At 28.0% G+C, this 25,942-nt stretch overlaps 4 protein-coding genes across 4 annotated transcripts; all 4 read left to right on the plus strand.

Moving 5' to 3' along the window:
- The first annotated feature begins 693 nt into the window (after positions 1-693).
- LOC108568247 lies at positions 694-4,569 on the plus strand. Its single transcript, XM_017929221.1, has 4 exons — positions 694-705; positions 762-1,268; positions 2,425-2,933; positions 4,020-4,569. Exons 1-4 carry the CDS (start codon positions 694-696, stop codon positions 4,567-4,569), a joined length of 1,578 nt encoding a protein of 525 aa, XP_017784710.1.
- Positions 4,570-5,724: 1,155 nt separating this feature from the next.
- Positions 5,725-8,518, plus strand: LOC108568248 (cuticle protein-like). The gene is made up of 3 exons (XM_017929222.1): positions 5,725-5,736; positions 5,795-6,283; positions 8,006-8,518. Exons 1-3 carry the CDS (start codon positions 5,725-5,727, stop codon positions 8,516-8,518), a joined length of 1,014 nt encoding a protein of 337 aa, XP_017784711.1.
- Positions 8,519-10,128: 1,610 nt separating this feature from the next.
- LOC108568249 (cuticle protein 7-like) lies at positions 10,129-10,706 on the plus strand. Its single transcript, XM_017929223.1, has 2 exons — positions 10,129-10,140; positions 10,194-10,706. The coding sequence occupies exons 1-2, from the start codon at positions 10,129-10,131 to the stop codon at positions 10,704-10,706; spliced, it is 525 nt and encodes a 174-aa protein (XP_017784712.1).
- A 10,660-nt stretch (positions 10,707-21,366) lies between these two features.
- Positions 21,367-24,917, plus strand: LOC108568250 (cuticle protein 19.8-like). Its single transcript, XM_017929224.1, has 3 exons — positions 21,367-21,378; positions 21,442-21,897; positions 24,480-24,917. Exons 1-3 carry the CDS (start codon positions 21,367-21,369, stop codon positions 24,915-24,917), a joined length of 906 nt encoding a protein of 301 aa, XP_017784713.1.
- Positions 24,918-25,942: the final 1,025 nt, after the last annotated feature.

The raw sequence follows: 25,942 nt of genomic DNA on the forward strand, positions 1-25,942 counted from the left end.
TGTATCACACCCTGTAATATGTATGTAAGCTAACATAATAAATTCTAACCTACCTTAAATGTAATGTTGTAAACTACATTGTTTAAATATCTTTAAGTATGTAAATTATTCATATAAAAATTCCGATCAATTTCGCTTTTGATATTTATATATAGTTTATAATGGGGGTAACTTCTAAAGAAAACATTTTTTAAATATACTGTAGTTACTATATTACCAGGGTAGGCAACCTTTTTGGAGCAAAGAGCCACTAAGAAGATAACTAATTTTGTTAATACATATACATATTTATAAATTTAGTCTTTAGATTTATCTAAGTGATTTGTGATATGTGATTTAAAAAATCAGAACAATTTATTAAATAAAATACAAATAAGCAACCATTAATAAAAGACAGAACAGTATAATAAAGCGACTTAATGTGCACACTATTCAATAAAAATAATACTGTATTAAATTAAAAGTAAATATTTAATATTTATATATAAATCAATTGCATTATAGACAGACAAGTAGATTTTAATGGTTAATGTATAAAATAGAATGTGTTTAAATAAGCGTACACTTATGTAAATGAGGAAAAAATCAACGTGTTGTAACCCAAATTAAAAGGAGTTGCTCTAATATATAAATGAAGCCGGTTGAGTACATCAATGTCAGAATAGTTTGTCTACCGAAATAACATACAACATCATGATTGCTAAGGTAAATTTAGTAACATGGCAATATAACAAACAATAATTTAATAATTTATTTTTTAGATTTTCGGATTTGCAGCTCTCGTAGCTGTTGCTAATGCTAGAGTTTTCGAACTTCACCATGGTGAACATGGATCATCTTATTCTTCAGTAAGTTTCGCTGCAGCTCCAACTATTGTAAAAACTGCTCCTGTTACACATGTTGCTCCGATTGCTCACGTCGCCCCCGTCGTACATATTGCTCCAGCTGCTCACATCGCTCCAGTTGTTACTAAAGTTGTAACTCCAGTCATTAAGAAAGAAGTATACGCTGATACTCCAGCTCATTACTCTTACGAATACGGAGTTAAAGATTCCAATAGCGGAGATATCAAGAACCAACATGAAGAACGCAATGGTGATGTAGTCAAAGGATTCTACACATTGGTTCAACCTGATGGAGTCACCCGTACCGTCCACTATACCTCTGATGCCCACAGTGGATTTAACGCTAATGTTGAATATAAAGGAGAACCAATTGTACAGAAAGCTGTAGTAGCTAAAGCCATTGTTCCAGCTGTTGTAGCACCAGTATACCAAGCCTACCACCATTAAATAATGATTGTTGCAAATTTGTTATATTTTCTTAATTATAAATAAACTATTATATGTATAAACTCATTGATATTTACATTATTATAATTACAAAATCCAAACTAATCAATAAATATTGATTTCAAAGTTATCTTCTCTTGTAATTCAATTAATATTTCTTCTTCAATTCTGTCTTCTCATGGATAATAAACAAATTATTATTATTTAATTTTAATTAATAATGATGTATTGTCATTGTAAATTTAAAAACATAAAGAAATAATTCTATACAAATAAAAAATTAAATTAATTTCCTTTCTAATTCTAATTATTTTCTTCAGAAATTAAATATAAAACATCGGTATGCACTTGTAATTTTCAATAGAATAATTGTACCTAAGATATAAGCCTTTCAACTATGTGCAAAGATTGGACCACAAAGAAAATGTATCATCCACAAAACTTTTGTTAACAAACTGAAGAAATGTGGATGTATTTTTAAAAAAATTATTAAAATTTCCAATAAAACAAATATTTATTTGCCTTAATTTTGACATTATTCTATACTATACTTCAATAGTACAGAATAAATATAAAGAAGAAATATATGCATTTCTAGACGTTACTTATTACAAACATATTAATTTAACATTTTATAAGATATGTAGTACTTACCCCGTGCTGTTGAAAATGTAACTTAATTTATTGTAATATACTAAATAATTATTAAAACTGGTTCAAAATAGATGATCAAGGCATGCATTTCTTAATAAAAAAAAAATAAAAATGAAATACGACAACATATTTTTAAAATATTAAAGATGATTCACTAAATGTGATTTTACATGAGAGAAATACATTTAAAAATTAAAACACCAAATTAGAATGTATAGTTTTAATTAAAATCCGGTACAGCGCTCTACTACCATAAGCAAAGAAGTTACGCAAAACCAAATTCAACGTTTGATAGAAATAAATCGAAGGTGGTGCCCCAATATATAAATGCAGCGGTACTAACGACGTTCAGTATCAGACTAGTTTGTACATTGAAACAACCACTTCTATCAATAATGATTGCTAAGGTAAATTCAATTACATAAAATGTATATATAAAATTATATAAATTACATTTATATTCTACTTCGATCTCTAGGTTTTGGGATTCGCAGCTCTCGTAGCTTTCGTTCAAGCCGGAGTTTTTGAACTCCATCATGGAGAACATGGAACATCGTATTCAACAGTGAACTTAGTCGCTGTTCCGGCTGTTGTAAAAACTGCTCATGTTGCTCCAGTTGCCCACGTCACACCTGTATTATCTGTAGCTCATGTTGCTCCTGTAGTTACCAAAGTGGTTTCGCCAGTTGTACAGAAAGAATTTTATCCTGATACTCCAGCTCACTATTCCTTCGAATATGGAGTTAACGATGCCCATACCGGTGATGTTAAGAACCAACACGAAGAACGCGATGGTGATGTCGTGAAGGGCTACTACACCTTGGTTCAACCTGATGGTGTTACTCGTACTGTTCACTACACTTCTGATGCTCATAGTGGCTTCAATGCTAACGTCGAATATAAGGGAGAACCAATCGTCCAAAAAACTGTAGTAGCTAAAGCCATTGTTCCAGCTAAAATTTCAGTAGCTGCTCCTGTGTACCATACGTACCACAATTAAAGCCGCAACCTCATTTCGTTGCTATATTTATAAGTTAATATAAAAATAAAATCGTACATATAAATCACATACATTGTATTATTTATTTTATCCTAAACATTGTTGAAAATTTATTGGTTATCAATATAGATAATACAAACATTCACTTTTTAATTATATTGATTGTAAGATGAATATCTATTAAGATTTTACTAACAATAAATTTAAGTAATAATAACAAAAACTAAAATATAATAATTTAAACAAAGGCAAAAGACGGTAATGTTTCCGCCCTTTTTAAAATTATTGTCTAATCATTAAACTAATTAAAATATCTGCTACAATTGTTGTTCTTACATAGAGACATTATTTAAACGAATTAACTATAGTAATAAACTCTATCATTTATTTAAAAAATGTGTGGAAGCTATAAATAAATTAATTTATTTGCTTATATTTATGTTTTTTTTTTATATTTCATAAGAATTTAAATTAATTTATTAAGTATTTTCTACATATTAATCAATATATAATTCTGTCTGGATCTAATTCTCTATCCTCTACAACTAAAATATATTATAATTTAAAAGTATCAACCAATCTAAGTAATATATTAAACAAACAAAAAATTATATAGCAAAAAAAATAACAATCAGGTCAAAGGACTATCGACCACCGATTTTCCACCCAAAAATTATTAATTATTATTATTTTAAGGGATTAAAAAATATAGTCGAGTGTACAAAACTTATAATAACATTAAATTTAAAAACTCGTTTTAAACAAATAAATATGACTACTGACAATAATATTTATACAAATCTTTTCATTTTAAAATTTGAAATTATCAGCATATACAATATATTATGTAAAAAGATATGGCAGCTCATTACCTTAAATTAAAATTACGTAATTTTATTTAATGCACAATAAAATGCTTTACATAATTTGAATATTTCATTAGAAAAACAGAGAAGGTGCGTTGCGTAAAATCAATTTGAAGGTGGCGCTTCGGTATATAAGCATTCCCATTCTCGTAAAGGCAACACCAAAAATGATTGCTATCTATTTAATGGTATCAATTAATTATTTAGTTTTTCATTGATTTTGGCTATTTCTGCCGTTGTGGCTTTTGCCAATGCTGGAGTTATCAATCTTCATCATGATGTCCATGCGACATCATATTCTTCAGTAAACTTTGCTGCTGTAGCACCAGCACATGCCGCTCCAGTCGCACATGTTACCCATGTTGCTCCAGTAGCTCACATTACACCAGTTTCTCACGTTTCCTATGTCGCTCCAGTAGCCCACATCGCTCCAATTGTTGCTAAAGTCGTAAATCCCGTCATCAAGAAAGAAATTTACGCCGATGTTCCAGCTCATTACTCTTACGAATATGGAGTTAATGATTCTCACACCGGAGATATCAAAAACCAACACGAAGAACGTGACGGAGATATTGTAAAGGGTTTCTACACCTTGGTTCAACCTGATGGTGTGACCCGTACTGTCCACTACACTTCTGATGCCCATAGTGGATTCAACGCTAATGTTGAATACAAAGGAGAACCGATTGTACAAAAGGCTGTCGTTCCAGTCAAAGTAGCCGTAGCTTCTCCAGTATACCATGCTTACCATCACTAAATAAAATAATTGTTATTTTTTTTAAATTATTTTGTAATGAATAAATTACCTACATGTATATACAGAAAAAATATTTTTATAATTATAAATATTAAAAAAAAATATTAGAACAGACATTATTATTTCAAAAATATGCTATAAAATTAAATAAGTATTTTTAATTTAAAACTTTCAATGAAGTAGATTAATAAAATCAAATATTTTACATAAATATCTTTGATACATATTGACGAAGGTCACGTTGAATATCAAATATTATTGACTTAAATAGAAATTATTAACGTTACAAAAAATAATACATTATAAACCATTTTTTTTCTTAATATAATATACAAATTCTATAAACAGAAATTTCATTATTTAAGATTTCATTATGAAATGTATTTTTAGAATTTAAACTTTATATTCGAAAGCAGACATGCTATTGATTATCCGGTAGTGAATGTAAATATTCACTTCAGCAAAACAAAACAGATTAAATTACAATATTAATTAATTTGATATTAAATTGGTTTTGCAAAAAAAACATTTTATTATCAAAATATTTAAATACAATTTATATTACATTTCATATCTATGGTTATTTTTATTCTTTGGTTTATTATTCTGAGACATACAAGTGTTATTATATTTTCCGCAAAAAAAATCACAAACACAAGTTTGGAAATATGTGTGATCACAAAGAACACTAAGATGCAACTAGAATGACTACTAGTAGAGGTATTTTTATACTTTTAACATTTATTTATATAAAAAAAGCTTATAGTGTATATATTATAATAATGGTTTGACACAAAACATTTGTGTTTTGCATTTACAGCAAATACAAATTATATTTGCAAAGTATAATCTACTATAAATAAAGATGACAAAGAAAATCGAATTCAAAAATACACATAATATGTGTACACAAGTTTTGAAAATGATGTAATCCGAAACTTTTCACAAATTTAGAATGTACTAAAGTAAGAGTGTGCTATTCATAAAAAAGCCGGTAAAGCGCTACACTGCCATAAGCAAAGAAATTACGTAAAAACCTTTTCAATGTTTCGTGAAACAAAATTGAAGGTGGTACCCCAATATATAAATGCAGTCGTTTGAACAACTTTTAGTATCAGACTAGTTTGTCTATTGAAACAACCACTTCTTTCAATAATGATTGCCAAGGTAAATTAAATAATATATAAATTAGTAAATTATATTTATATTTTATTCCGATCTTTAGGTTTTGGGATTCATAGCTCTCGTAGCTTTGGTCCAAGCAGGAGATTTTGAACTTCATCATGGAGAACATGGAACTTCCTATTCATCTGTAAACTTCGTCGCTGCTCCGACTGTTGTGAAAACTGCTCACGTTGCTCCAATTGCCCATGTCGCACCAGTAGTACATGTTGCTCCAGTGGTTACTAAAGTGGTAGCACCAGTTGTACATAAGGAAATTTATCCTGATACTCCGGCTCATTATTCGTTCGAATATGGAGTTAATGATGCCCATACCGGTGATGTCAAGAACCAGCACGAAGAACGTAATGGAGATGTCGTAAAAGGATATTACACATTGGTTCAACCTGATGGTGTCACTCGTACCGTACACTACACTTCCGATGCTCACAGTGGTTTCAATGCTAACGTCGAGTACAAAGGAGAACCAGTTGTTCAAAAAGCTGTAGTTACTAAAACCATCGTTCCAGCAAAAATTGCCGTAACTGCTCCTGTATACCATACTTACCACCATTAAGTCCACAAACACCAATCTGTTGCTATATTTATAAGTTAGTATATAATAAAATAGTAAATACAATTTTTATTTTTTATTCTTTACATAAAAATATTGACTTCAATATCATTGTCCTCTTTCTTTATTTAATCCATCAACTTTCTCATTTGAAAAATGTCTGAATTAAAAAAAGTAGGAGTATAAAAATCAAGAAGAAGACCATGTTTTTGACGATTCGGGGTCGTGTTATAAATAATAATAATGTTTATTGCATCAGTCGTACAAAAAAACATATACAGAAATAAAAAGAACAAAATAACTATATAAAATTTCAAAAAAGTTAACTAATACAAAGTTCTTTTGACCATAAGTCTTTTTGCCCGGTTATAGATATTAAAATGATATCAACTATTTATATTAAAAAATGATTTGTCTATGTTTCAATGTTATACATGACATTCGGATTCTTGCACTAAATAATCTCCCAGTGACGGAGAGAGTGGCTATCCGAGCAATCACTAAGTTTAATCCAATACTTAATCATCCTAAAAAATATTAAAAAAAAAATAATATAACACCCATTTTAAAAACATTATTTATATTATAAACATTATCACATTATTTCAAAGTGTTCTATAGCCTTTTTTTCTTTTTTGGTTAACTACTGTATATTATATAATTGATTTCGGAATAGAAAGATATATGGCCAATAGCCCTCTATTCTTTCTGTTGTTTAATTTTTAAGAGAAGAATTGAAGTGGGAAAACAACGGTGAGCCCAAAATAGGGTTAATATGAATTATAAAATATAATAAATAAATAATATACAGTGGAGCCTCGCATAACGAGCATTTCGCTTAACGAGCTAGGTTTCCCATAACAAGTAATAATGAGAAGAGAAGTACTAGATTGCGCGCCTGCTACATCATTTTTAAAACTTGTGTACACATATTATGTGTATTTTTGAATATGTGTCACTATACGAGTATTTCACTATACGAGAAAATTTTCAAACGGATTAAACTCGTTAAGCGAGGTTCCACTGTTATAAATCATAATTACTTCATATTAGTTATGTTCTAATCAACCAATATCTTAATGAAAAACTTTGAATTTATAATTTTGTATTATTACAGCATGTCTTTTAATTTTCACATTTTTCGTTTACTTTAGATATCATTATTAAAAAATACTAATAATTTACTATAATATAAATTTTTATAATTCCAATCAATAAAACAAAGATTACGAACCAGAGGTATAATTTAATATAATTAATATTATCTTAATTATTTTACATTCAGTTGCTATTACAAAGTAGAAAGCGAGTTCATAATGAAATTACTTAATTTACTGAAATATCATATAAAATTAACATTTTATTTTTGATCATTTTTAAATATTCTCAATGTCAACAGTGAATTAAGACAATTTAATCAAATAATTCAATTTCCAAATGGTCCGCAATAGAAATTAGAAGGTGATTAAACGCGCGCGTTTAAGTATAAAGTGGGAAAAACAAATCGAGAAAAAAAACGTAAATAATAAATTCAACATTTCGTAAGTCCAAATAGAAGGTGGTGTTACAATATATAAATAGAGTCGATCGAGCGACAATCAGTATCAGAACTTACTTACTGAAACAGCAATCATGATCTCAAAGGTAAATTCGTTATTATATTATAATTCAATAAATATAAATTTATAATTTTATTTTTAGTTCTTAGGTTTTGCAGCTCTTGTGGCTTTTGCTCATGCTGGAGTTTATGAACTCCATCATGGAGAGCACGGAACATCATATTCTTCAGTAAACTTAGTTGCATTTCCGGCTGTCGTGAAGACTGCTCACGTTGCTCCAATTGCACACGTTGCACCGGTATTTAAAGTAGCACCTGTAGTTGCTAAAGTAGTAGCTCCAGTTGTTCAAAAAGTAGTCTATCCTGACACACCAGCTCATTATTCCTTCGAATATGGTGTTAATGATGCCCACACTGGAGATGTAAAGAACCAACATGAAGAACGTGATGGCGATGTAGTTAAGGGATACTACACTTTGATTCAACCTGATGGCGTCACCCGTACCGTCCACTACACATCAGATGCTCACAATGGTTTTAATGCCAACGTTGAATACAAAGGAGAACCAATCGTCCAAAAAGCTGTAATTACTAAAGCCATTATTCCAGCGAAAGTAGCAGTAGCTGCTCCTGTATATCATGGATACCACCATTAAGTCTTCAAATTATATTGCGTTATTTTATTTATAAGTTACTATTAAATTTTAATACTGAAAAATATAGTTTCATTGGTACCCTAATTATTCCTCATTAAATATTAATAACATAGATAACCTCTAATATTCAACATAAATAATAAATTATTGAAAGTTGTTTAGACCAGGGTTTCCCAAACTACGTATGTGAAAATCTGGAATGAAATAATTACAATATAAATATTTTTTTTAAATTTTATTGATTATATGTTATTACCTACCCTTCAAAAACCCTTCAAATCCTGAAAGTTTCAGGATATACGAAGTGTTCCGTTGCCGGAAAATTTTTGGGAAACCCTGGTATAGACTATGGAGTTAACAATGGATATATCAAAAACCAGATAGTGTCATCCGTACTGATCACTCACTACACCTCCGATACTCACTAAAGGTTCAATACTACCGTCGAATTCAAGGGAGAACCATTTGTGCAAAAAAACTGTAGTTGTTAAATCAATTGTTCAAGCTAAAATTTCCATAGCTTTTTTGTAAATTAGTGAAAACATGCTTACCACCATTGATGCTTCCAACCTTGAAATATAACGTCAATTTTTAAAATGTAAATTTCAATCATTGCAAAACTGATATATTCTTAAACCATTAAAATAATAATCAGTTATTCAAATCGATAATGAATAGTAATATATTATTACCACCATAATTATTTGCTATTATTATTTTAATATAAATATATCACTTTATAAATTTTAGACAAGTTTAAGCAAATTACAGATAATCAATATTCCTGGAAAACATGCGTTTGGAATTGATATAATTAAAGTTGCATTACATAATAAGAGTATTTAATTGGCAAGAAAACTTATGTTAGGAGACTTTTCAAATTATTATTTTCAATAATTACTATAATGTGTTTTTTTACTTTAACAATTTTACATGGACAATCCATAATTATTAATAATATTTATACTATTATATAATAGGTCTTATATATTACTGCATTGAACTATTTTTAAACTTCAAAGTTTCTTAAATCATTTTACAAAATAATTGATAAGTAAAGAAAAATAAAAGCATACCTATAATTTCAATTATTGAAACATTTTAACACAGGTCAATTAACTTTAGTTTTTTCTGGTAGGAATTTTAAATATACGAATATAAAATAATTTTGACCGCAGGATTTTTAAGTATAATTTCATGAACATCAACATACAACAAATTGTTGTATTGTCTAGTAAAAGTTTGGACAATTATTATAGAAATATTATTTGTTAGTTTTAACTTTTAAATTATTGAAATGATAATTTTCTTAATCTCGTAAAATATTCAACAGAATATATAAACACAGATTAAAATTTCCTCAATGTCAATTGTGAATTAGAACAATTTTATTGAATTCAATTTCCAAACTATCATTAATAGAAAATTAGAAGGTGGTTCAGCGCACTCGTTTAAGTATAAAGTGTACAAACCGAATCAAAGAAAAAAATTACGTAAATAACAAATTTAACATTTTGTAAAGCCAAATAGAAGGTGGTGCTATAATATATAAATAGAACCGAACGAGCGACAACCAGTATCAAAGCTGTTTACTTACTGAAACAACAATCATGATCTCAAAGGTAATATCGTTATTACATATAATTCATTAATAAATTTACAATTTTATTTTCAGTTCTTGGTTTTCGCAGCTCTTGTAGCTTTCGCTCAAGCTGGAGTTTATGAACTCCATCATGGAGAGCACGGAACATCATATTCTTCGGTAAACTTACTTGCGGTTCCGGCTGTCGTAAAGACTGCTCACGTTGCTCCAATTGCCCACGTCGCACCGGTATTTAAAGTAGCACCTGCATTTGCTAAAGTATTAGCTCCAGTTGTTCAAAAAGTAATTTATCCGGATACACCAGCTCATTATTCCTTCGAATATGGAGTTAATGATGCTCACACCGGAGATGTAAAGAATCAACACGAAGAACGTGATGGCGATGTAGTAAAGGGATACTACACTTTGATTCAACCTGATGGCGTCACCCGTACCGTCCACTACACATCAGATGCTCACAGTGGTTTCAATGCCAACGTTGAATATAAGGGAGAACCAATCGTCCAAAAAACAGTAATTGCTAAAGCCATTGTACCAGCCAAAATTGCAGTAGCTGCTCCTGTATATCACGGATACCACCATTAGTTCTTCTAATTATATCGAATTACTATAATGCGATATAAAGTTACTATAAAGTTAATATTAAATTTAAATACACAATATATTAGTTTTATTACTATCCTAATTGTTCCCCTTTAAGAATATTGAACCTAAGTTACCTCTTCTATTAAATATAAATAATAAATCAAGATAAATTATTAACATATGGAGTTAAGTTATTTCTTTTCTTTTGGTATATAATATTTTTTTCTTATATTAAACTTAGAAATTTGATATTATTACATTTGATATTACAATGTAGTATATATAATATTTGTGATTTTAGAATCTTACTCATATCTACTTTAAATACCAATAAATATTCCAACTTAAAATATATTTATGATGTAATCATTTACAGTTGCTTAATATGTTTTAAGTTTAATAAATTTGTTTTTGTTTTCCAAAATACTTTTTATATGGAATTGTTTTTAAATTCCTTAAATCAATAACTGTCAGTAGCTTATTAGTTCGAATTATTGTCTTAACTATAATGCTAAACTATTGTTAATTTTAGTACGTGTTATTTATTTCTAATAATGAATGTTGTTGAGTACTATTTTTTGTTGAAATATAAGTTAATACTGACAGGAAGACTTCGATAGCCCGGAATCTATAAATTTCGTAATTATTATTATTTAATAATTAAAATAAAAAAATGTAATTTTTCTTGTTGCAATAAATGTAGTTATATTTTTAATTATAAATAATCACAATGCGTTTACAGATATTCCAAAACAGTGAAAACTGGAAACTTCACCACTTCGCAACTCATTATATATTTTCACATGTTTTTTTTTTACTTAATTAATTAAAATATTGAAAAATATCTAATATAGGTTAGTAGGTCAAGTAGGATTACTTTATAATAATTTATTCTAAATAATTTATTCTAAATCCTTAGACAGAATTTATCGAGGATTACTTAATATCGTTCAATATCTATGTAATTACTTTTTCATTTCAATTTAAATATAAAATAAATACACATTCAGAAATATAATAATTGCTTGTATTATTACTTACTTATTGGTTATAACTAGTATATCAATTATATACTAGTAATGTGCAATTATTATATTGATATATATTTATATAAGTACATACTTATAGAAACAAGTCTAATTATACCAAATTTTTCTTGACTATAAATAAAAAATATAATAAATAAATAAACTTTTTTATACTAATAAGCACCATAATTATATATTAATTATTCATTTTTTTTTAGTAGCAATAATTAATAAATTTAAAATTATAACGCTGAACTAAATAAACTTTAAATAATGTATGCTCCGAATCTAATGTTAAATTTCATAATTTAAATTCCATAAATACTTTTCATAACATACCCATAAAAAATCTAAATATTCTTAATAGAATAAGTTACGAAAAAGCTTCGTTGCGTAAAGCAAAATCGAAGGTGGTTCTCCCATATATAAAGTGATCCGGTTGACTAAAATATATATCACAAGCAATCTCGTGTTTGAATCAGCAACAGATATAATTAATAACAAAAATGCTTGCTAAGGTAATTAATCACTTATTGTCATTAGTTATTTAATAATACAAACATATTTGTAGATTTTGGCTATTTCTGCCTTTGTGGTCTTCGCTCATGCTGGAGTTATAAATCTTCATCATGATGCCCATGCTACTTCTTATTCCTCAGTAAACTTTGCAGCTCTAGCTCCAGCCCATGTTGCTCCTATAGCACATGTTGTTCACGTCGCACCAGTTGCCCACATCGCTCCAGTTATTGCCAAAGTTGTAGCTCCCGTCATCAAGAAGGAAATTTATGCTGACGTTCCAGCTCATTACTCTTACGAATATGGAGTTAAAGATTCCCACACCGGAGATATCAAGAACCAACATGAAGAACGCAATGGTGATGTAGTCAAAGGATTCTACACTTTGGTACAACCTGATGGTGTCACTCGTACCGTCCACTATACATCAGATGCCCACAGTGGATTCAATGCTAACGTTGAATACAAAGGAGAACCAGTTGTACAAAAGGCTGAAGTAGCTAAAGCCGTTGTTCCTGTAGTAGCTGCTCCAGTATATCATGCTTACCATCATTAAATAATTATATCCATGTTTGTTACGTTATCAATATTTTTACTAAATAAATTATTCAAATATAAAATTTTCAAGTGTGGTAATTCTTAAGCCCACCATTTATTTATACAATAACTTCTAAAAAGTCATAGTTAGAAAAAATATGGCTGATAATTAATTATAAAACAATGCGTTCATAAATTATATAAAATAAAAATAAATAAATGATAGACTCTTGAATATTATAATATATAAAGAATATAGTTCTATTTATTATATTTATTTTTCCTTTCCATAAAAGTCAAATTGAATTAAATACAACAAAAAAGGACATTGTATAGAAAAACTAAATAAATCAATATTAAATTTATATATTTTTATGATACATTCAATTATTACTCTTGATATGTAGATTTGCTACACAAATAGCAATGAGATATCTTATGTTAACCTATTAATTATCCTTGAAGCTATTCCGAAACCGACCTATTCAAATAATCCTCTGCAAATTCATTATAATAAAATATCCAGCAATATTAATGTTATGAGTTAGGACAGAAAGACCTATGGTCAGTAGCACTTTGCAGCAATTCAATTTGGTTTAATTTTTCTTATTGTGTTATTTTATTAAGTTTGTACCATGTTTGTTCAAATCAATATTTTTATTTATTATTATGTATTATAGATATTCCAAGAAATAATTAATCATTCGGCTAAATTAATCAACCAAATAAATTGTATCATGAGCTTCTAAGCAATTATACTCTAAAATACATGAATTTATTAAAAATTTATAAAATATTGTCTCGTGTGCCTGGATGAAAGATCTCCGTGGATCATCCCGTTGTAGTTTATTCATTGTAAAGTCTTATCCTATGAGTATAATAGTATTAAATCTATAATTGTATTGATTGTAATGATTGTAAACATCGCGGTTTTATAAGATATTCATCATCATTTTCTTGCTAAGGTTTTATGATCCAAAGGAAAAAAAAGTAAGAACTTTCTATGATCACGCACAAGTATCATTTTGTAAATTTAATAGACACGTTATATGTGCACATATAATAATAAATATATAAAAAGGTTGGTGACAATATTTTATCTATTGAAATGTAATTTAGTAATTCCCATGAAAATTATGAATTGAAGGCATATTATTAATTGAGCTAGTAGTAACTATTTTTTACATTTATTTTATTGAATTTTATAGAAAACATAACAACGACAAAAACATTATTTAATGATGGTAGGCATGGTATACTGGGGCTACTACAGCTGGAACAATGGCTTTAGCAACTACAGTTTTTTTAACGATTGGTTCGCCTTTGTACTCAACATTGGCATTGAATCCATTGTGTGCATCGGAGGTGTAGTGGACGGTACGGGTGACACCATCAGGTTGGACCAAGGTGTAAAATCCCTTGACTACATCACCATTACGTTCTTCGTGTTGGTTTTTGATGTCTCCGGTATGGGAATCTTTAACTCCATATTCGTAAGAGTAATGAGCTGGTACATCAGCGTAAATTTCCTTCTTGATTACTGGAGCTACGACTTTGGCAACAACTGGAGCAACATGGGCAACGTGAGCTACTGGAGCTATGTGAGCTACAGGAGCAACATGAACGACTGGAGTGACATGGGCTGGTGCCTCAGCAGCAAAGTTTACTGAGGAATAAGATGTCGCATGGGCATCATGATGAAGATTTATAACTCCGGCATGAGCGAAGGCCACAAAGGCAGATACAGCCAAAATCTATAAATAAAAATTGTTGAAAACTGATTATTAACAGTATTTAATATTACCTTAGCAATCATTATTTGTTTGGATTTGATTTCGTTACGAGAAGTCGAAAGTTTCTGATACCGATATTAGGCAGATAGATTGCTTTATATATGGGAGCATTATTCAAATTTAATTTTCGAAATATTATTTACATAACATTCTCCAAGTGTTGTGAACACCGCTTACTATTATGTACATATTATAGAAGTATTAATCGCTTTAAAAACTTTGTGCTATTTATAATTATTTCTAATTATATAAAATTCCTTAAATTCAATTTAAATTACTTAAACATAATCTACCTCCGCATTTTTTTTGCATCCTCGCAAATACAAACACACTGCCACGTTCCAATAATTAATTACATTTAAAAGAATTATTTTTCAGTATTTTTCAGAACTTGCTTTATTTTTGTATGAAAATGTTTATTTTTTTATTAATGCAATAAATATTAATTATTTATATATCTACTACCTGTGATATTACTTTTGAAATAACGATTAATAACTTTGTAACTAATTAAAATATTGTTTGTTTTATATAATTTATAAAATATAAATAACTAAATTATATAACACAACACAAAGGGTGTTCCATTTAAAAGTGAACAATATGCATTTTTTAATAAAATAACAACGAATAATAATAATCAAGATTTCATTGTTCCTATGTAAACTAGGAAGATTATTTATATAAGACCACAATTATTTTTTTCTTGAAATTATATATCACATTTTGAATTGTCTCTGACTTATAGGCATAAACTTTGTCTTTATGATCACTCGAAATATTACAGCATATTTCTTAGATGTATGAATTGCCTATTTTCTACTGTTTATTTTATTGATTTGAATATGTTGCTATAAGCTTATTTTAAATGCAGGTATAGTCTTAGTTAATTATTTATTTCTTAGATATAAATATTAATTTTTATATGTATCTTTAAGCTAATGACCATGTATATCAATGCGTATCAAGAAAAAAAAGTCTAAAGGCGCCATGATTTTAGTGGCAAATTGGTGTTACTAATTAAGCGAGTAGGGAAATTGGACTGTAAAAATGTGATTGTTTCACCATCTTGTTGAAAAAAAGGTTCTCTATATCCATATATCGGTCAAATTATTAAGAGAATTTTGGCAAATGTGGAGTCTCAGATATTAATAAATAAATTTAATTCAACTGGTTTTACATAGCGTTATTTGTAAATTGGCGATAGTTCTTACGTTAAAGTTTTATCTGGGTCTAAATTTAAAAACATAATCTACATACAAAATTAATTACTGTTACTATAGAAGTTGTGATTTGGTAGTAGATAAATAATTTGAAGACTAAGAGTGGAATGGTACTGTTTATCTTATTCCATGTCCGGTCGCTGCTCTCGATGAGATTTTTCTAGTCTGTGAATTATATTCATAACTCGTTATAATTAATCATGTCGGTATGTACATAAGATTAGACACAGCAATACGTAATATTGATTTACAAAATACCATTTCAATCATATTATTAATTACATTTAAAAGCATATTAAAAAAAATCATTTATCTAGTAATAAATTTGAGTATGTTTTCTGGGTCTATTAGAGCAATATATTTTTAAGTCTACTCCTTTGAGATCAATTCTTTTTAATTTTATAATATCAATTGGAGCCCATTGATTACTTTACTTGCGTACGAGAGTTAAACGCAGTTAATAATTACAAATATAGCATAGCCTTTGCCATTACGAGATGTAATAGAATGGCAGTCTAGTGCAAGATTAACAATGCATCACAGATTCGGACAAGAAACTGCCAATTAGGAAGATGGAAGAAAAACTTGATTGACTAGAAAGTAGAACTTATTAATCACAAAATTCATTTCAAAATCTTGCATTAAGACATCTTTTTTTATATTTCTCAAATGATAAAATATTCAGGTGTCAAATTACATTAATTAAACAAGAAATTTTTAGTTGTACATGTTACATAATTATCGAAATATTAAAAAATATAGAAGTTATGACAATAATACTTGTATTTATAATTGGCCCTAGTTTGGGCTATCTTATTTCTGCCCATTCGAATTTTAATAATTAAAACTCTATGATCTTAAAAATTATCACCTGTACCAAAAAGGAATGCTATATAATGTTAACGATAGTAAATCAGTATAAAAAGCATTTAAGAAAACTATATTTAAGATATTAACTAACGTGATTTATAGGATATATTGGATACGAAATGGAATATAATTTACTTTAATCGCTGATTTATCCCGGACAATAAATGCTCGATTTAACGTTTTTCTCTTTCGTTTCATTTAGTATATTTTTTGTTGCATTGATTTATGTAAACCTCCACCTTCGGAGCCGCACATGCGTTTATCATTATTACATGTATACAGGCACTTACCGTCGGTCATTTTTTCGTTCGTTTTCTTTATTCAAGTTGCTCCAGATAAAATTGCTCAATAATGTGTGTGTGTGTGTAAAAAAAAGAAATGTATTCTTGCGACATCGTGTGCGTTAAAAACCGAGCGCGCAATGCTTGTATAAGAAAAGAAATAATAATATTATATATATAAGGAAACGTTAAAAGCCCAATCACTCCCATTCAATTAAAAATAAGCATGTTAACTTAAAGTATCTCTCATTCAATTTAACCCACTTTTATTTATTTAAATTCTCGCCGATTGTGCGAGAGAAAGAGAGATGACGAAACGAAGGAACGGAGACAAATTTAAAGTGCAATTCAGAAAAAGGCCAATTCCCATTCGGTCCACGTTATGTTGTTTTCTCCTCTTCTCTTTTCTTCTCTCTTGTTCACTTGAATTAACCATTCTGAAGTGTGCGGCTAATGTGCATTTCACGGGTAATGAGTTTAAAGAATGTTGCCATCGCATTATGATCGATTTCGGCCGTCTGATGTAATTTTCTGCATAAGTATAATTTGGTAATTTGTAGCGAGCACCAAGCAAAAAATAAAAGTAACGCGTTCAATTATATAAATTACTTGCTTTTTAGACCGTGCCTGTTTCAGTATTATATGGAAGAAAGAGAAATTATTATTAGTCGTTACCCTTTTTAGACTCGATTTACTTTATATATCCATATTCATTCTGAGTTGAATAATTAAGAAATTTTAAGTAATTCTAAAGTCATACTAGTAGTGAATCCGAACTAATCGAAGCCGTACTCATTATTTTACTGACTAATAATATAACAAAAAAATACGTAATCTCAAATTTAAAATATATTTATTGTATTGACTATCACTCATGTTTTGTATTCCACAAATATATATATATAAAATGCAATATTATTTGAATTGTATAGAAAAATTAATAAAACCACCTCTATTACGGTAATCTAATTATTACTCATTAATTAACTGCCTCATAATTGCTTTATATATACCAAAAAATGTATATTATGTAAAAATATAATATGTAATTTAAATATAAAAATTCATTAGAAATAATTATTATTATTTTATAATTTCATTTTTATTTGTTGTTTACTATTTTTATTTACTATAATATATGTTATTATTCTAAGTATAATAGTTTTGAAATGCTTACGTTAAATTTGCCTTTTGCGATAAATTAGTTAAGTAACTCCAGAGTATCCGGTGTTTCCATAAAAAAAAAAATCACAAAAACTTCAATTTGACAATTTTAAATAAGTAAAACATTTTTTTCTACAACAATAGGAAAAGCTATATAATAAACTAATATAAATAATAACATACGAACATAATAAATAAATTAACAATTCTTAAATAATTTTAAAAAAGTAAGAACAATTTACATCAAATATACTATTATTTGTGGAATAGATATTGGGAAATGTAAATAAATTGATTTAATTTAAGATAAAAATGAAAAGTATGTTTCCATTACATGACAAAATCAAAACATACGGAGCGTTGTCCTTCGGCAAGTATCGAACCTTGATTCTGTGTATATAATGTACCTGATTAAAATACAATTTCATATTGATAGATAATTCGGATACTATTACATAAATCGCTCAGTTTTGTAATATTGAAATTAATCAATGCATAGCGTAATGTATTATAATTAGAGCATTAATTATATGGAGCACGTATATAAACCAAAAGCCAATTTGGATCTACATCAGTATCAAGTTTGGTTTTCAAAACAAACATTCTCTTCGAAAAATAACTATGTTATCTAAAGTAAGTGTTTAATTTTTAATTGCAAGAATTATCTGCTTACTTTGTCTAATGATGATTATTCTTATCACTCAAAGTAATATAAAATTGTCTATATTATATCTGTAGTACTTTAGCAATTATAATTTTTGTTTTTCTAAATCTTTAAAATTAAAATTAAGGCATATTTCAATAATTTGTATATCATATTCTAACTAAAGTTATAAGTTCTATAAAATTTTCTTTTTTTTCAGATCTTGACCATTTCCGCTATTGTAGCGTTTGCTCAAGCTGGAGTATTTGAGTTACATCATGATGCACATGCTACTTCATATTCTACTGTGAATATAGCCGCAGCACCTGTTCATGCTGTTCCAGTTGCTCCAATAGCACACATCACTCCCGTTGTTGCCAAAGTCGTAGCCCCAGTCATCAAGAAGGAAATTTACTCTGATGTTCCAGCTCATTATTCTTACGAATATGGAGTAAAAGATTCCCATACCGGAGACATCAAGGATCATCATGAAGAACGTAATGGTAATGTAGTAAAGGGATACTACACTTTGGTCCAACCTGATGGTGTCACCCGTACCGTCCATTACACCGTTGATGTCCACAATGGTTTCAACGCCAATGTCGAATACAAAGGAGAACCAATTGTACAAAAGGCTGTAGTAGCTAAGGCTGTTGTTCCAGCTGTAGCCGCTCCAGTTTACCACGCATACCACCATTAAAATATGACCTATTGTTATTGTATATAATTTGACACTTGTTAATAAATAATTTAAAAAATATATTTTCTATGATTTATGACCTATTGCCTACTCTAGAAACTTTTTAACATGTCTATTTTTGTCGAGAAAAGAGAATATTAATTTATTTATTTTTCATTACTTCATGAGTTTATAATTTTGAATAAAATTCTTATACTGGATTCGCTATAGTTCGATTTGAAAAATTTAATTGAAACTTAATTGTAATATTCTATTGTGGATTTTTTTAATCGTGTAAAGTGCGTATGAAAGTTCTATTTTGTCGTGCTATTAATATTTCCTCATGTTTATTGGCCCATTTTAAATCTAAAATATTAATATTATTGTAAAAACTATGGAATTTTTATATTTTTTTTTATTTGATGGTAGAAGAATTTGCTGATAACGATGAACAAGACACCCACAAAACGTAGAAGGTTGAGGGTCGATATTTTATATTACAATTACATTTTTTGCATTGATTGTTTTACTAAAATATACGTTTAATTAAATCTTTTTTTTTAATTTGTAAATACTATTTCGTAAATATTAAATAGGAAAATGTAAATTATATTTTCAAAGATTATAAAAAAGGGAAAATACAGATTATATTATATTATTATTTATGTATAAATATACAATCAAATCTCTTTATTTGCAAATATTAACCGGTAAAGTACGAGTACACTTGACTAAACCAGTTTCGAAATATTTATTATTTATGTAAACATCACTTGAATTCTTTCATATATCAAGCAGGATGTTTCTGGATTATATAATATTTTTATAAGAAAAAAAAAACATTATATTTTATAGACAATTGCAAAATATTTCTATACATGGTTATACAATTGGAATACTGAAATATTTAAAAATAAAAAGGACTGGTCGTAATTTTATATCATTTGTCTTCTTTTTTTTTTCTAATTTCTATTTATTTTCATTTTCAATTAGGTAATCATCTCATTCATATAGTGCAGAAGTATTTAATATCAGCATTAGGAATAGATGACTTTTGAATATGATTCACTGTGTCCTTATTCATACCTATTCATGGAGTCCATGTATTACATTTTTATTTATTTTATTATTTTATTCGTATCTTTTACAGAAATTCATTTTGATTTTTTATAGAATATTTCAGAAATGTTTTGTATGTGACATCAACTGACCTAATTATTGAGAAAAAAAGAAATTTTTATTTTCTAACAGTTTATTACTAAAATTATGTATTCAATAATCATTTATTTTTAGTAAAAAGTAACTTTTATAATAACATTTTTATATAAAAATTAATATTTTCAAGTCAAGTCAAACTAAATATAAATATTGAATAGTTTAAAACTATTTATGTTTAAAATTTTAATAACCAAAATATTTATATGTGACTGTAATATATAAGATGTAATATATAGAAAACACATTATTATAGCTAATAGTTCACTTTTTTTTGTAATATATAAAATTGATAGGGAAATCGCTCTATTAATTTAAAATTAAAAAAATTAAATAACAATATTTATAAACATTTAAATATTATTTATTAATTTCAAATATCCTCTTATACGTATATATTATTGTATTTATAAATAAATCATGTTTAAGATTTTTTGCAATGATAGAAATAATTAATTCCTACTATGCACAAGTAAATTAATATTTAAAAAATGTAGATTTAATGTTCATAAACTATAACAATTTTCTATACTTCGTTTACAGATTATTGACTCAATAAATGTTTAAACATATTTTTAGAGCCGCCCCAGTTCGCGATTGCGTAAAGTACGAAAAGCGAGTAACTTTCAACGAAAACGAATCGGGTATAAAAAGAAACCAGGCGTGTTCAATTAGTATCAGTACAGCGGTGAGATCTCAAGTGACTACAACATGATAGCAAAAGTGAGCCTTTAATTTTAAAACTTGTTTATCCATACATTTCAATTATTCGGTTTACATTTCCAGATCTTAGCCGTATCCGCTTTTGTAGCCTGCGCACAGGCAGGAGTCTTCGAGCTCGGTGGACATGGGGCATCCTCCTACACCTCCATCAACCATGCGCCCACAGTCATCAAAGCACCGGTGGCGTATGCCGCCCCTGTCGCGACCTACCACCAAGTACCAACTGTTGTCAAAGCTTTAGCTCCGGTCGTCAAAGAAATCTACCCCGATGCCTACCCCAAGTACACATTTGAGTACGGTATCCAAGACGGACACACCGGTGATGTAAAGAACCAGCAGGAAGAGCGCGACGGTGATGTAGTCAAAGGTTACTACACCATTGTGCAACCAGACGGTGTCACCCGCGTTGTCCACTACACCGCTGATGACCATAACGGATTCAACGCACAAGTTGAATACCAAGGTCAGCCCGTTCAGAAAGCTGTTATCACCAAAGCCATTATCCCAACCAAAACTATCGTATCCGCGCCCATCTACAATGCCTACCACCATTAAAATCCCACTTCACATTTACTTATAAACATTGTATATAATTAAGAGATCTCTGTTCATTGATGTCATATCATATTCATTATTCATACACTTATCAATTTATATATATATATATACTTACTTTTATGATTTATAATATTTAATAAATACACGAGGCTATATACTTAAAACACATTTAACTTTTTAATTTAAAAATATCCTTTCCATACTTTCCACTAATTATTTCCAAATAAAAATATTTATATTAATAAATAAACATTGTATTATATAAGAAAATGATACCCAGAGTATTTTTATTTTTATCAATTCAATTAAAACAATATTTAGTATTATGAAGACGTCAATGAAGCCCATTGTAATTATAATAACAATAAACACAATATAATAACAAACTCCTTTATGTTCGAATACGAATATGAAGGAGTATTGACAGCAGTCTTTCAGCTTTATTTAAATGCATTTATTATGAAATCACTATTTTATACAATTCATATTTCAATTAGTAAAGTACAATTTATTGTATAAGCAATTTGAAACACTTATTTCAACTATTTATTAAATAATAATAATAATGTTTACAATAAACAAAAATCAATACGTATTTATAATTCAAATCACAACAAACATAAACCGTTTATAAGGGCTTTATTAACGGCCATAGATCATTCATTAATTATTTCTTAATTCTAAACAACTCATTACATTATTTTAATCTTTCGTTAATGAAAAATAACTTTTTGGAGATGACCTATGTAGTCAATACTAAATAAGTGAAATACAAAATATATTTTTAGACCATGATTATTATAAAAAATGTTTACTTATGAATAAACAAATATATTAGGTAAATTTAAGAAAACCATCATTATAGTTACAAAAAAATATAACAAATAATTACTTACAACAAAGTTTTGAAAGTATTTGTTGATCGAGATGATTGATTCCTTGAAACTCCTAGATAAGCAGTTGTTTACTTTCTAATAAAATCCGCCTTGTTTCCAAAAAGTTCAACCTTTTACGGAATGATTATTATTTCTTCCTTTTATGGATTTTACCATGACAAATCTTATCTATTTTACTTTTAAATGAAACTATTTCATTCATGAACAAAGAAAATGTTTTATTTATCGCATTACTTCCAATTTCCATTATATTTTCTTTGTAATATTCGCATTTTTATCTTGTCATACTTTAATTTCTCAATAGGAATTATTTTTAGTTAGTTTATACGATGTTATAAAACAAAATAAGAATCACAACATAAGACACAAACATTTTAATTAGTATGTTTAGGAAACCTTGATATCAAAGCTTCAATATAACAAAGTCCACAAAAAGATAGCCATTTTTAATAAAAGAAGAAAATTGGATCAAAGTAATTATATAGCAATAGATTACGAAAATGGCTATGAAACGGAAGTTATAAATTTATTGAATGCTAAATAAAACAAGTTCCTAATGAAATATATTAATAACCAAGTTTTAAAAAGGTGCTTAAATGACGTTTTAATTTTTGTAATGAAAATCATTCTGAGTTAGGAAGAATAGGCAATTGTTAAATACATAATGTATAAAATTTAGATTAACATTTTTAAATATGATTTCACTTTAAATCTAAGTTTTATTATTTATATTTATTACATTATTTGTTAAAAAAAAATCATTTTCTTTACGAAGGAACGTATTTCCATTATAGTAATAGTATATTTACCTCTAAGAACGAGGATTCGTTTAATGATGTAATTTTGTAGAACACATCCTATTCGTTAATCGTCGTATGCTTAATTTGTATAATTTACAAATTATATTTTTTTTAAACTTTTTTTAATATTATAATATTAGTACTAAATAGTAAATTCTATCAAATATGTTCTTAATACATGACAGTGACACCAGTAGATAAACAAATAAATAATGTATAAAACTTAGATATGAGCATTGTATTTCACATATTCATAACAGATTTTAAATATATTTAATTTAACTAATTAAAGTAATTATGTAATAATTACTAAAATATTATGATAAATTACATTAAAAAATATTTAAAATTATAGTTACGTATATGTCATTACAATTTTAACTTACTAGATTAGAAAATATCTTATTAGTATATACATTGATCTGTAATTTCCAAATAATGACAGTGAAATAAAAAATCTAACAAAAGGATTTCATAATGGAATTTCAAAGAGAATTACCAAATATTTGGGTATGCATTTGTTCTGAGTTATGCATGACATGTGCGGAACAAAACGTTCCAAGTTCATTACTACAAATTAGTATTGTCTATGTAGATACCTGCAACATGTAACGCACTTCGCTTTTCTTATTGTTGCCGTTTTTTCTCGATTGGGCAACGTTCGCAATATTTGGAACAAACCGTTTTTTCGCCACTCTACATTCACTATCAAATTTCTCGTATATAAAGCGCCCAAACCATCTATCAAATCAGTCAGTAAAGAACCATTTCAAGCTAAACATGTTCGCTAAGGTAAATATCCATAAATACACTAAAAAATGAAATATATACAACTTTTTTATTTCAGATTTTGGCAGTTTTCGCTTTCATAGCTTGCGTTCAAGCTGGATATTATGGTGGAGGACATCAAGCATCTTCTTACTCATCCATTAATCATGGACCGACAGTCGTGAAGACCATTGCTCCAGTCGCTCACTATGCTCCAGTAGTTAAAGCTATTCACCAAGAAGTGTACCCAGATGCCTATCCTCAATATTCGTTCCAATACGCCGTCCAAGATGCTCACACTGGAGACTCAAAGAACCAGCACGAAGAACGTGACGGAGATGTTGTCAAGGGATACTACACCTTAGTACAACCTGATGGTGTCACCCGTATCGTTCATTACACCGCTGATGCACACAATGGTTTCAATGCTGAGGTTGAATACAAGGGACAACCAGTCGTCCAAAAAACCTTCGTTGCCAAAGCCATCATTCCCAGTTACAACGCTTACCATCATTAAGACTTGATTACATGTTATTTCTACATTAGATTTAAGTTTATAAATATATCATTTTAAAAGGACTACCTCTTTATTTTATTATGCTTGCCCTTATTTATATTCTTATTTTCAGCTTATTCTTGAATTTAAAATCACCTTCAAATAAAATTTTAAAGCATCGAAATTAATGTGTTAGTTTTCAATTCATCTTATAATTCTTAGAAATATGTATGCATAAATCAAACTTGTTCCGTTTTTCTTAATGTTTTGATAGATGTTATTCAATTCATCTTATAATTCTTAGAATTCTGCATATATAAATCAAACTTATTCCGTTTTTCTTAATGTTTTGATAGTTTATTTTGAAATAAATTAGGATTACGTTATTTTATGGTCTATCTATTTATATAAATGATCTATATAAACTATAGACTTGATAGAGTTGATATTAGTTTTGTTATACTTTTCGCGCAAAACAAAGTATATTATAATTATAATAATCCAATAGGTAATTCATCGAATAAGCTAATCTTTGTTATAATTTACATGAAATCTTGATTAATTTAAACTTAATTTATTCTTCCAGAGATCTAAGCGTACTTTATGAATAATTAAAAAAAATATGTAATATTATCTGGAAAACTTAGCACCTAAGTTAAAATGTGTATGTGTCAAAACAAATGTTAGTCACACGGTTGAAAATGAATAATAACGAATATAACTAAATTAATTATTAAAAAGCTTTGTGACAAACAAATGTATCAAACTTAAATAAGGTATTTATGCATAAATAGTATGATGATAAGATTGCATTATTGTAATTGCTATCATTGTGTATATAACAAACGAAGTTATTAATTTTACATGTATATTAATATTATGAATACATCAAATAAATGACCTAACTAAACAATAATTGAAAGCAAAAAATCTATACAAAATAAATATAATTTCATACTTTAATTATAAAGTAATAATATCATTTGTAAAAATTATTATTTATTAATATTAAAGTATTGAATTAATTTTAAAACTTTGTGTATTTC

The sequence above is a fragment of the Nicrophorus vespilloides genome, unplaced genomic scaffold (genome assembly GCF_001412225.1).
Source record: "Nicrophorus vespilloides isolate i.1.1-1 unplaced genomic scaffold, Nicve_v1.0, whole genome shotgun sequence".
Classification (NCBI taxonomy): Eukaryota; Metazoa; Arthropoda; class Insecta; order Coleoptera; family Silphidae; genus Nicrophorus; species Nicrophorus vespilloides.

What these genes read in the sequence shown, in the direction of transcription:
- LOC108568250 (XM_017929224.1), top strand. An exon ending in TTATCCCAACCAAAACTATC is followed by an intron (nt 21,898 to 24,479) that starts GTATCCGCGCCC and finishes TTTTTATTTCAG; the next exon opens with ATTTTGGCAGTTTTCGCTTT.
- LOC108568248 (XM_017929222.1), top strand. An exon ending in AAATTGCCGTAACTGCTCCT is followed by an intron (nt 6,284 to 8,005) that starts GTATACCATACT and finishes TTTTATTTTTAG; the next exon opens with TTCTTAGGTTTTGCAGCTCT.
- LOC108568247 (XM_017929221.1), top strand. An exon ending in TTCCAGCTGTTGTAGCACCA is followed by an intron (nt 1,269 to 2,424) that starts GTATACCAAGCC and finishes TTCGATCTCTAG; the next exon opens with GTTTTGGGATTCGCAGCTCT. An exon ending in GCTGCTCCTGTGTACCATAC is followed by an intron (nt 2,934 to 4,019) that starts GTACCACAATTA and finishes TTAATTATTTAG; the next exon opens with TTTTTCATTGATTTTGGCTA.